This window comes from Pithys albifrons, chromosome 7, assembly GCF_047495875.1.
Source record: "Pithys albifrons albifrons isolate INPA30051 chromosome 7, PitAlb_v1, whole genome shotgun sequence".
NCBI lineage: Eukaryota > Metazoa > Chordata > Aves > Passeriformes > Thamnophilidae > Pithys > Pithys albifrons.
Window position 1 is genome coordinate 60126437 of NC_092464.1, and position 12319 is coordinate 60138755.

Here is a 12319-nt window from a genome sequence, read left to right on the forward strand (position 1 = left end):
CCTCCAAGGTCCCCCAAAGCCCCCCATGACCCCCCAGATCCCCCCATGGCCCCCCAAGGTCCCCCCAAGCCCCCCATGCCCCCGCAGCATCGTGCTGGTGGAGTCTATCCCTGAGGGATTGTCCTTCGGTAACGGGTCTGCCCCAAACCCCTCAGTGTTCAACACGTGGATGGAGCTCCTGGGAGGGGCCACCACCAACCTGGACATTGCCTCCTTCTATTGGACACTGACCAATGAGGACTGTCAGACACATGAGCCCTTGGCTGCCCTGGTGAGGCCCCGCCCTCTTGGGCCCTGCCCTGTCCAGCTGGGACCAGCCAGGGCCAGTTGGGACCAGTTTTGAGCATTGCTATCCAGTTAACCACTTCTAACTACTCTGGACAGGTTTTAATCCCTTTTGACCACTTTTGAGCATTTGTAGGTATTTTTAACCAGTTAAGCACTTTTAACCATTTGGGGCTATTTTTAAATCACTTTGGACCATTTTTGACCATTTGGAACCATTTTTAACCAGTAAATCACTTTGAACAATTTTGGACTAGTTTTAAACACTTTTGAGCGTTTTTAGCATTTGTAAGCCCCGCCCCTCCTGGCCCAAGCCTGGATACCCCCTGGGATCCACTGGGATTTGTAATAATTTTTAACCAGTTAACCACTTTAAAGCATTCTGGACTATTTTTAATCCCTTTTGTGACCATTTTTGACCATTTCAAATCCATTTGGGGTCCTTTGAACCACTTTCACTGTTGACGGCCTTGAACCGTCCTTGACCAGTTCATACCATCTTGAATCATTTTTCATCCTCTTTTGACAATCCTCAACCACTTCCAGCCATTCTTGACCATTTTTTTACCAATTTTCCACCTTTCTTACCCATTTTCCCCCACTTCCCTCCTTTTCCCCCATTTGCCTTACATTTTGCCCCCCATGCCCATTTTTGCCCCTTTTCCCCCATTTCCTTGCCCAGGGTGACCTGGTCCTGGGAGAGTTGGTCCGGGTGGCCTCCCGGGGGGTCTCGGTGCACGCCACCGTCAGTGCCCCCTCAGCCAAGTCACCACTGAACGACCTTCAGACACTGGAGAGGAGCGGTGGGTGGGGCACCCCCACATGGGGGTTGGAGGGGTGGGCAGGCCGGGGCGGGGCCCAGAGGGACATGCCCCTCCTGGTGCCACAGGTGCCTCAGTGCACCCCAGGGACCTGCCATACCTCACGGGGGGCGTCCTGCACACCAAGTTCTGGCTCATGGATAGGCAACACCTCTATGTGGGCAGCACCAACATGGACTGGAGATCCCTCACACAGGTGGGTGTGTGGGGGGGTGATGAACCCAACAGGTGGTGCCCAACCCAACAGGTGGTGCTGAACCCAACAGGTGGTGACCCCAAATCCAATGGGGGTGGTGCCAAATTCGACAGGGATGGCCCCAAACTCAATGGGGGTGGTGCTGAACCCAACAGGGATGGCCCCAAACCCAAGGAAGGTGCCAAACCCAAGGAAGGTGCCAAACCCAATGAGGTTGTCCTCAAACCCAACAGTGTTGACTCCACGCCCAACAGTGTTAACTCCAAACCCAATGGGGTTAACCCTAAACCAAACGGTGTTGACTGCAAACCCAGCGTTGTTGACTCCAAACCCAACAAGGCTGATCCCAATCTCACTGGCATTGCCACCACCTCCCCCAACCCCACGTTTCCCCAAACCTCCTTGCTGGGGCAGCCCAACCACGCCCCTGCCCAAAGTGCCACTACCTCTCTCTGCAGGTGAAGGAACTCGGTGCCGCCATCTACAACTGCAACTGCCTGGCCCAGGACCTGGGCAAGGTCTTTGAGGCTTACTGGGCACTGGGTGTGCCCAATGCCACCATCCCGGCGCCATGGCCACAGAATTTCTCCACCTCCTTCAATGCTGAGACGCCAATGGCATTGACACTCAATGGCACCAACGCTGCCATCTACCTCTCAGTAGGTGCCCCATCCACCAAACCGCCCCTCCCAGTGCCCAGGTGGGTTCTGTTGGGTCACGCCACCCCTGGGTGCCCCCTGGCAGAGCTCCCCTCCCCCGCTGTGTGCCTAGGGCTGCACCCAGGACCTGGATGTCCTACTGGGTGTCATCGACGGCGCCGAGGCCTTCATGGATGTGGCGGTGATGAGTTACGTGCTCAGCATCGAGTTCTCGTGGCCTGAGAGGTTCTGGCCCACCATCGATGAACACCTGCGCCGCACTGTGGTGGACAGGCGGGTGGCACTGCGGCTCCTGGTGAGCTGCTGGCACCACAGCCACGCCTCCATGTTCCCCTTCCTGCACTCCCTCGCTGCCAGGAAAACTGGAAGTGGAGAACCACCGTGTGTCCTGGAAAGCAGCTGCAACTTCTCTCTCCCTGGTCGCTGCCCCAGCCGGGGCGGGCAGGCCATGACGCTGCAGGTGGCGGCAAGACTGGAGCACAGACTGGGACCCAAAATGCAGAAACCAGAACAGTCGTGGCAAGGAGAAAAAGAACCGACTCACCAAAAAGCAGCAGCAGCAGCAACCAGGAGTAGGAGAAAACGGCTTCTCCTCCACCGCAGTGCACACACACCCCGCTCCTGCGTTCAGCTGAGCTAAAAAATGGAAAAAAAAATGTCCCCCAAAACAAGAGACAACCTGTACCCCCACCCAAGTGATCAAGAAGAAAACGGTAGCAGTTAACTACTTCCTTTGTTAACTAATGGCATGGGCAGTTAGTGGCAGGGGAGAGAATTTAGCCCCAGTGTGTGCAGACCCCCCCTGGGTCCTGCCCAGCCCACGCTGCCCCCTCCCCACTGTAGATGAGCTGGAACCAGTGCTCCCTGTATTCCCTGAGGTGCCAGCCCTGGGCACAGAGCTCCGTCAGCCCCTGCTCCCAGAGCTCCCAGCAGCACGGCCCTGGCCCTGCCCGATCCCCTCAGGAGCCCGGGGGTGGCACTGAGCCAGGCGGCCACCAAGCCCAGTTGCAGGGCTGGACAGGGGGGCACAGGGAGGCCAAGACCCTGCCCAGGTGGCCCCAGGGCTGGGGGTCACAGGGGTCAGACTGCCCAAAGAGGGACCGCGGGCGCTGGGACTCACCAAAGAACCTGATGGCGGCACCTCCCAGGGAAGCTGAAGGGTCCTTCCCATATGCACACCCCAGAATTACTGAGACTCTCTGTCCTTCACTCTACAATATATTATTGTATAACATATAAAATATAACTCTAAAACATTACAATTATAGCAATAATAATAACAACAATTAAATATTATTAATAATAATTTGACAATATACTAATTAAATGATATAATAATATAACCATATAAATAATAATAAATAATAATAAATAACAATAATAAATAAATAATAATAAAATAAAATAATAACATAAATACTAAATAATATAACTCTATAAAACTATACAATGTATAATAAAAAACTATAATTATTAAAAATATATTGGATGTACTATCTAGTATATGCTATTCTAAAAATAACAATAATAGTGATGTCTTTTAAAGTGATGTCTCTTCAAAATTCCAAGTCTTTTATGAACCTGAGGTCCACATCTTGCAGGGAGGCCTGAGGGTCCTTCCCATGTGCAAACCCCAGAACTACCAAGTCTGAGACTCTCTTTCTGTCCTTCCCTCTAGACCATATTATAATATGTATAACATGTTAAATATAACTCTAAAGTATTGCAATAATAATAACAATTAAATGGACAATATACTCTCCAGAGCCCCTGAAACACCCCAGAACTCCCCACGGCCCCCCAGAGACCCCCTTACCTCCATCCCAGGCCCCCTAAATCACCCCATGATCCCTCAAAACCCTTGCCAGATTCCCAAACCTCTCCCAGACCCTTCAAACTGCCCCAGGACCTCCAAACTGCCACCAGACCCCCTTAAATCACTGCCCAGACTCCCCCAAACCACCTCAGGACCTGGCAACCCCCCTTCTAGAGCACCCAGACCTTCCCAAATTCCCTCAAACTCCCCCCAAATTCCTCCAAACCACCCCAGAACCCCTAAACTGCCCCCACACCCTCCAAAGAACCCCAAGAACCCCCAACCCCCCTGCCAGACTCCCAAACCTCTCCCAGACCCTCCAAACTGGCCCAGAACCCCCAAACTGCCCCCAGAACCCCCCAAACCACATCAGGACCCCTCAGAAACCCACCAAGACCCACCAAAATCCTCCCAGGAGCCCCCAAAGCCCTTTGAAGCCCCCCATCTGCTAAATCCCCTTTCCCCTCCCCAGACCCTTCAAGTCCCCTGGAGGATGCCCTAAATCCTCTTCTTGACCCCCCAAACCCACTTTTTCCTCTCCCAAATCACCCCAGCAGCCCCCCAGTCCCCCTCCAGACTCCCCAATCCTGCCCCAGGATCCCTCAAAAGCCCCCCAGAGACCCTCCCAAACCCCCTTCCAGCCTCCCCCAAACTGCATTTCCTGCTTCCCAAATCCCCTCCAGACCCCCAGTGCTGGTTTAAAGGGAAACCAGCAGGAGAAATGAACCCAATTCTGAAAGAGATGACAAGTCAGAGTTACAATTTAATGAAACGATCACAATGATACAAAGAAAAGACTGGTTTGAACCCTGAAAACCCCAGATGTAGAACCTGGCACCCTGGGGCATGAACAGAACAGAGTTCATCGGCCCCCAGACCCCAGACTGACCCAGAACTGCCCCCCAGTCTCCCAAATGCCCCCTCGGACCCCAAACTGCCCCAGAACTGTCCCCAGGCCCCCCAAGAGCCATCAATCCCCCAAGACCCTTCAATTCCAGCCTCCCCTTAGCCCTCCCTCTTTCCCATGGGGTCCCTCCCAGGATCTGGGGATCCAAGTGGACACTTGGGGGGGCTACGTGGGGGATTTGGGAGCACTCAGGGGCTCAGTGAGTTGGGGAAAAGATTTGGGGTGAAACTGAGGAATCTGAAAAGGAATTAAAGGATATGTGGGGTGGGATCCAGAGGGATTTGGGGTGGAATTGGAGGGATTTTAGGTGGAATTAATAGTGGATTTAAGGGAATTTGGGGTGAAATTAAGGGAATTTTTGGGTCGAAATAGGTAGATTTTAGGTGGAATTAAGAAAACTTTCAGTAGATTTAAGGGAATTTTTTGTGAAAGCAGGAAGATTTTAGGTGGAATTAAGGAAATTTTGATTGCATTTACTGGATTGTGTGAAATTAGGAGTTTTGAGGAATCTTGGGGATTTGGGATGCAATTGAGATTTGGGGTGAAATTCTGAGGCTTCCAGGAGGGATTAAGGGATTTTTGAGTGGAATTAAGGAATTTGGAGGGGAATTAGGGAGAGTTTAAATTCCCTAGACGAGTAGGGCCGTTCCCCAGTGTGGATGTGCTGGTGGTTGAGGAGGGCAGAGCTGCGCCTAAAGCTCTTCCCACATTCCTTACATGGGTAGGGCCGTTCCCCAGTGTGGATGCGCTGGTGGCAGATCAGGTGGCAGCTCTGGCTGAATCCCTTTCCACATTCCAAGCACTTGTAGTGCTTCTCCCTGGTCTGAAGCTCCTCATGGACCACCAGGTCAGAGCTCTGGCTCAAGCTCCGGCCGCCTTCCTGACACACGGCCGCCTTCCTGACACACGTTGGATCCTTTCTCCTCAGAGCACCCTGGGCTGACTTTGGATCCCTTCCTGGGGTATCTCCGTGGGTTTTCCTGCACTGTGGGGCCGTTCAAAACAGTCTCTGCCACGAGGTTCTGCCGGGGGGATTTGTCCTCTGTGCTCTCCGTGCTCAGCTCACGGCCTGGGGCAGGAAAGAAAAGGAAAGGAAGGAACATGGAGAAGGAAGAAGGAGAGGAAGGAAGAAAGAAGGAGGAGAAGGAAATGAAGGAAGAAAATGAAGGAAAGGAAGGAACAGGAAGTAAAAAGAACAAGGAAAGGAACAAATGAAGGTAGAAGGAAAAGGAAGGAGGAGAAGAAAGGAGAAAGATGGAGAAGGAAGGTGGAGAAGGAAGGAGTATAAAACAAATGAGGGAGAGACAGGAACGAGAAGAACAGGACAAAGGAAATAGAATAAAGAAGGGGAGGAAAGAAGAAGAGGGAACAAAGAGAAAGAAAGGGAGGAATGAGAAAGGAGAAAAGGAACAATGAAACAGAAGGAGATGAAGGAATAGAAATCCAAAAAAGGAAGGACAGAAAGGAAGAAGGACATGAAGAAAAAAAGCAGAAGGAATAAGGACAGGGAGGAACAAAGAGAAGGAAGAAGGAAGAAAAAGGAAGATGAAAAGGAGGGAGGGAGAGGAAGGAAGGACAGGGAGGGGATTTGCCTCCGGCCCACAGGGAAGGCCAAGGACATCCCCCCAAACCCGGCCCCGGCAGGACGGCATCGGCAGCGGGGTTGTCCTGCAGCCGGGGCCATGCTGGGCTGGAAGATGCAGCACAAGGGAGGGGCAAAGGGGCACTGACTTCCTCCTCACCTGCCTGGGGGTCCCTGGCCATCTTCCTCTTCCTTGCAGCCTTCTCCTCCATCTGGCCAAGCTTTGGGAAGGAGAAATCCTGGTTTGGGAGGAAAACCAAGGTGTGAGGGTACTGGGCTAGAGGATCCTCCTGCCCAAGTCCATCACTAGAACTCACCGAGCATCTTGTGTCCATAGAAACCTATAATAACTGAAATTTAAGTACAAGATAGCTCTCCCAGGAGTTTCTCCTCTCTGAAGTCTCCACTTCAGCGTTATTGGGGGTCCCCTGTCTGCACTGCTGGGGGTCCCACATGTATTGGGGATCCCCCTCTATGGGGTCCCAGTCCTCTCCGGGCTGACGGGGATCCCGGGAATCCTAGGGCTCTGCCCTCCTTTTTTGGTGTACTGGGTCTCTCCCTTCTCTGCTCTGCTGCAGGTCCTGGGGGTCCTGAGGGTTCCCCTCTCTGGGGTCCTGCTTAGGGATAATGTGGGATTTTGGGGGTCCCAGAGATCTTTTCTCCCCTCTCTGCTGCCGTGTGCTTGGAATCCCAGGGGTCTCTACTCTCTCAGGTTTCGCCTTCTCCAGGCTCTTGGGGGTTCCACCTCCCCCCTGCATTGCTGCTCCCCCCTCCTCTCCACACTGCCGGGGGTTCTCTCTCTCCAGTACCCCCTTTAAGGCACCCGGGGTTCCTTCTGTGCTCCCGCCCCCCAATTCCACCATCTCGGGGCTTCCCCAGCTCCGCTATCGCCCCTCTCCGCTCTCCCCACTCCGCGGGTCCCGGGGTTCCCTCCCGGATCACCCGAGGGGCCCCAAAACCGTGATCGCCCCCCCTGCCCGTCCGACCCACCGACCGCCACGTGGTGCTTTCTTTGTCCTCCTGTCCAGGCTCCTGCCGCTCCTCTGTACCTCCTCTCCCTGCCGCTTCTCCGTCTCCACAGTCCCGCCCCCTTCAGCCCTTCTCCTCCTCTCCCCAGGTCCAGCGCCCCCCCCCCCCTCCCCGGCCCCCCTTGCCCCCAGCCCCGCCGCCCCCCGCGGGAGGAGCAGGGATGGAGCCGGGGCAGCTCGGGATGGGGCAGCGCTGGGCTCTTGGCCGCTCCCGCCCGCACTCGGCCCCCGCCGCAGTGCCACGGCCGGGACAGCGCGGGGGTGCCCGGCCTGGCCGCCCCCACCTCCCCCCCCGCCCCAAATTGCCGTCCCGCGGGGCGCTGGGGGCGAGGGGGAGGCGTGGGGGGGGCTCGGAGGCCACTGGGCTGCGGGGACCATCAAAGGATGGAGTTTGCAACTCTCAGAGAAACAAGGAGGGGCAGCAACAAAACCTCTGCCCTGCACGGCCAGAAGGCACACCTGGGGCTGCTCAGGAGCCTGATCCAGACAGTCCCTTGGCAAACTGCCCTGAAAAACAAAGGGCTCCAGGGAGGATGGACACACTTCCACAACAGCCTGTCCATCCCTGTGTGCCCAAAGCTGAGCCAGCAGGCAAGAGAACTGGCCTGGCTGGGCAGGGAGCTTTTGCAGAGACACTGCTGGGCCCCTCACTTTGGGAAGGATGTTGAGGGGCTGCAGCATAGCCAGGGAAGGGCAACAAGGCTGGGGAAGGCTCTGGAGCACAAGTGCTGGCAGGAGCAGCCGAGGGAGCTGGGGGTGTTGAGCCTGCAGAGGAGGAGGCTCAGGGGAGACCTTCTCACTCTCTGCAACTCCCTGCAAGGAGGTTGGAGCCAGCTTGGGGTCGGTCACTTCTCCCAGGCAACCAGCAACAGGACAAGAGGACACGGCCTTAAGCTGCCTGTCATGGGTGGCAGTGGAAGGCTTAGACAAAAGTAATTACAGAGGCCCTGCTGTTGAGTTAGGAGGTGCACAAAGTATCCAATCTCAGCCTTGGATTATGCCAATCATTTCAATTGAAGGAATTATAGAGGTGTGATTGAACCACTTTTGTCCTGCAGGTTTTAGTGATGGAAAACTGGGAATATTTACAGAAAATGAATCATTTGTTATTAAAAATTATTTACTACACAATATAAACAGTAAAACTACTAGTGGTACAGTATAAGATAGGTTAGTGCACTATATTAAAGCAATTGTAGAAACAATTCTATTCAAGCTGGCAAAAGGAAACAATTCTTAAGTAGAGATTTGATGTCACTCCCCCAAGCCCAAGGCTCATGGGGAGATCTCTGCTCTCAGCCTCCAGGAGTGACCTTGGAGGGGGTTCCCACCCAAGGCAGGAATCTCCAAACCACCCCCCCCCCCCTCCAAGAAGGTTTATCTTGGGAGAACCTGCCCCTGGGAAAGGGGACTGGACCTTTAGGGTCTAAAGGGATTGACTGACAGTCATTTGACTCCAGTGGTTGCCTCCCCATCAGGATGTTAATTTGGGGCTGAACCCAGACTGGTTTCAACATCTCCTGCCTTGGCCTGGCCTCCTCTCAGCTCCCCACCCACACATTGGCAAATAGGGCATCGTCTGGGTCACATTCCAGGGGGATGTCCTGCCACAGTGTCCCAGTGTGCCATTAATTCCCTGAGGCCCTGCAGTGTCCCAGTGGCCCCTTCATGCCATACAGGGCCAGGCAGAGGATCCCCAACCCGGAGCCCCCGACCCCCCGCAGCACCCTGGGGAGGGTGGGGGAGGGGGGGGGCATCCGGAGGCAGCTCTGGGGGTGGGGGGAGGGCAGGATCTGGGAAGGGACCGGGATGGAATTGGACAGACTGAGACAGAACGGAGTGAACTGGGACACCAGGATACACTGGAGCAGGACCAGGACCCTGCAGGATTAGAACCAGGGCAACAAGTATCATACTGGGAGCAACTGGGACCACATTGGGGGTGACTGGGGTCATACTGGGAACCTACTGGGAGTGACCGGGAGCATGCTGAGGGCAGCTCAGACCATGGTAGGAGGAAATGGGATATGCTGGGCTAATTGGAATCATTCTGGGAGCAACTGGGACTACTCTGGATGTGACTGGGAGTAGCTGAGAGCTACTGGGATCATGGTGGAAGTTACTGGGAAAAACTTGGAGTTAGTGGGACCACAGTGGGGGCAACTATGGTTTACTGGGAGAGACCAGGAGTGACTGGAGTCCTCCTGGGACTGCCTGGGAGCTGTGGAACACATGGAAATTTCTGGAGTGAGCTCTGGAAAAGTGTCCTGCGTGTGCAGGGCAGCAAATCCTGATGTTCTCCAGGAGCCCAGCTCTGCTCTCTGGCTCAGGGTTTCCCTCGGGCTGGGCAGTTTGACCCCAGGCAGGTGCAGCCCTACAGGAGGTTGTGGGGCTGCAGTGCCGGGGGCTGTGCCCCGAGGAGCTCCTGCCCCAAGGGCTGAGGGACCTGCCAGTCTTTACTGCTGGGGCAGGATCGTGCCCCGCGCTGGGGCTCCTGGGTCCAGAGCAGGAAGGACAACAACAGGTTTGGTGCGCAGCATTGGGGCAGGAGGTGCAATAGGCTGGGCTGGCTGGGCTGGCCTGGGTGGTCTCTCTGCCCTTGGCTGTGGGCTCTGCAGGGGGAAGTTTCTCCTGCCCTCTTTGCACCCTGGTGCTGCCCCACTGCTGGGCCCTCGGGCAGGTGGGTGTTTGTGGCCTGGGCTGTTCTCACACACACCAGATGTGCGTGAGGGGGGCACTCAGGTGTGTTCTCCTTCCCCAAATCCTGGCTCTTGGACACACTTGGTCCTGCCCTGGAGCATCTCCTCCCACACTGGGTCCTTGGCTGCTTTTCACTGGATCAAAGAGTAATAAAAGCCTGGCTTTGGCCCCACAGACACAGATGAAAATGTCCTTCCTGCTGGGAACCAGTCCAAGGAAGCTCCTGGTTTCTGTCCAGGCAGGGGCAGACATGCATGTGCTGCAGGGGGTTAATGCAGATAAAATCACCACTGAAGCTCCTTCATCAGTGGCATTTGATGCTTTTGGACAGGCCAGGGACCAGCTCTGTGTCCTGCACAGAAGAGCTTCACCCTCATCCCGACCCCTCAGTGACATGATGGCACTGAAAAGCAGGAAATAAACTCTCCATTTGCTCTCAGCCTTTGCCTTTCCAGGATCCCACACTCCCAGTGCCAAATGACACCCCTCATGCCCAAACAGCTGAAAAGGATTTTCTCAGCCCAGCAGTGCCAGTGCAGGAGCAGCCATTAAAGCAGGTTTCAATTCCTGAAAGGCTTTCCTGCATCCAGGAGTCCAGGGCAGCCCTTGGGCCTTCCCATGTGTTTCAGTGGCTTTTAAGTTGCAGAAAGAAGTTTATATTTGAATATTTTCCTGAAAAAAAACCCAAAACTCACACAAGTTAGCTGTTATACTCAAAACTGATATTTTTTATCAATTGCTAAGAGATGCAGAGGAAGAGAGAAATAATAAATGCGAGAAATGTAGGCCTAATTCGTCTCAAAAATGTAATAAAGTACACTGTATGGCTTGCCACATCATTCAGTGGGATTCTGAAAGCACTAAATCTGGGCGTTGTGGAATATGCTGTACAGATTTAGCAACAGAGCAACTATAAGTCAGACATGAACTTAGTTTAACAAACAAAAAGAGAGTAAAAGAAGGCCAAAGTTAATGGCTAAGCAGCCTGTTGATACAAGATAGAAACAATGTAAACAAAGATTAAGCCGGTACTTCAACACAATAGGAGACAGATGGAATTAAGACAAGGAGGGAGTACCCCAAGACAGAGAGACAAAACCTGAGCAGCTGAGCTTCTGAAGTAAAAAGTTAAGCTAAGAATATCGCAATCCTTCCTGACAGAATCAGATGGGAAGATTTAAAAAGGTAAATCGTTTAACATGAAATAAATAATATGTATGTTTTGACTGTATATGAGCAGAGCCAGTGAGCTCTAAGGTTGTGTTACTGACAGAGCGGTGACTGCGGTCACACCCAGCACTGTTTTACTCTGTGATTTTCATTGCCTATACAACTAAAACTGCCCTTTTTTGCTGAGTGACTTGGTCATTTTGGGTGGTCATTTATAACAATAAACGGTTGGAAAACTGCTAAGATTACTTTCAGAAGCAAAGAGAAGCTTACCACGAAAAGCCACTTCTTTGCCAAGGTGTTGGGGGGTGGAGACTGACTTTCTTTGAGTTTCTGTTGCCTGAGATGGTTATCTCCTGGCCCTGGGAATGTGGCAGCTTGTGGGGAGGCATCTTTGGAATGCAGAGATTGGGATCTCAGGAAGAACTGTTTCCCAGGCTTTCTGGGCTGAGCCAAGTCAGGGCTGATCACACCATTCCCTGCTCTTTTCCAAAGGGGCTCAGCACTTGGACAGAGCCTCTTTTCTCTGCTGGCCCAGCCTCCTGTGTCCCTGGGAAACAGGCCATGTCCCAAAGTGCCAGAGCCCTCCCAGCTGCCAGGGAAAGCCTTTCCCCAGAGCAGTTCCCTGAGCAGAGCCAGGACTGTGCTGTGCTGCACAAACCCCTCGGCTGCAGCACAAACTCAGCCAGCTCGTTGGGACAGAGGAGCTGCACCCACAGACTTGGCTTGGGGGGGGTTGGGGGGACTTGGGGGGACCAGGTGAGGGGGTTTGGGTTGGGGAGGGGAGGATTTGAAATAGGAACCCCCGTGTGTCACCTCACATCACCCAGTTGCTCCCAGTGTCGCCCCAATCCTTCCCAGTCCATTCCCAGTCCCTCAGTGTGCCCCTCCAGCCCTCTCCCCTCTCTGCCACTGCCCCCTCAGCTTGTCACAGTCTCTTCCCTCCCTCTCCCAGTGCCCTCCAGCTCATCCCAGTCTCTCCCCTCTCTCTCCCAGTGCCCTCCAGCATGTCCATCTCACTGGTGCTGTCAAGCTCTCAGCCCAGCCCCAGCCCCTGCTCTGCTCCAGGATGGATTTGTACCCTGCACAGGTGCAGGTGAGGTGGTTCCAGGGCAGGCAGGACCTCCAGGACTACACGGCCACTGATGTGGTCCC

At 54.0% G+C, this 12319-nt stretch overlaps 2 protein-coding genes across 2 annotated transcripts in view; one reads left to right on the forward strand and one right to left on the reverse strand.

The window, feature by feature from the left end:
• LOC139673810 (zinc finger protein 850-like) overlaps window positions 1–12319 on the reverse strand; it is a 1066517-nt gene that overhangs the window by 437116 nt on the left and 617082 nt on the right. The window lies entirely within an intron of this gene.
• LOC139674287 (5'-3' exonuclease PLD3-like) lies at window positions 26–2601 on the forward strand. Its single transcript, XM_071560475.1, is given in 5 exon segments — window positions 26–271; window positions 968–1088; window positions 1175–1302; window positions 1761–1961; window positions 2047–2601. Coding segments are annotated over 5 exon segments (1251 nt in total).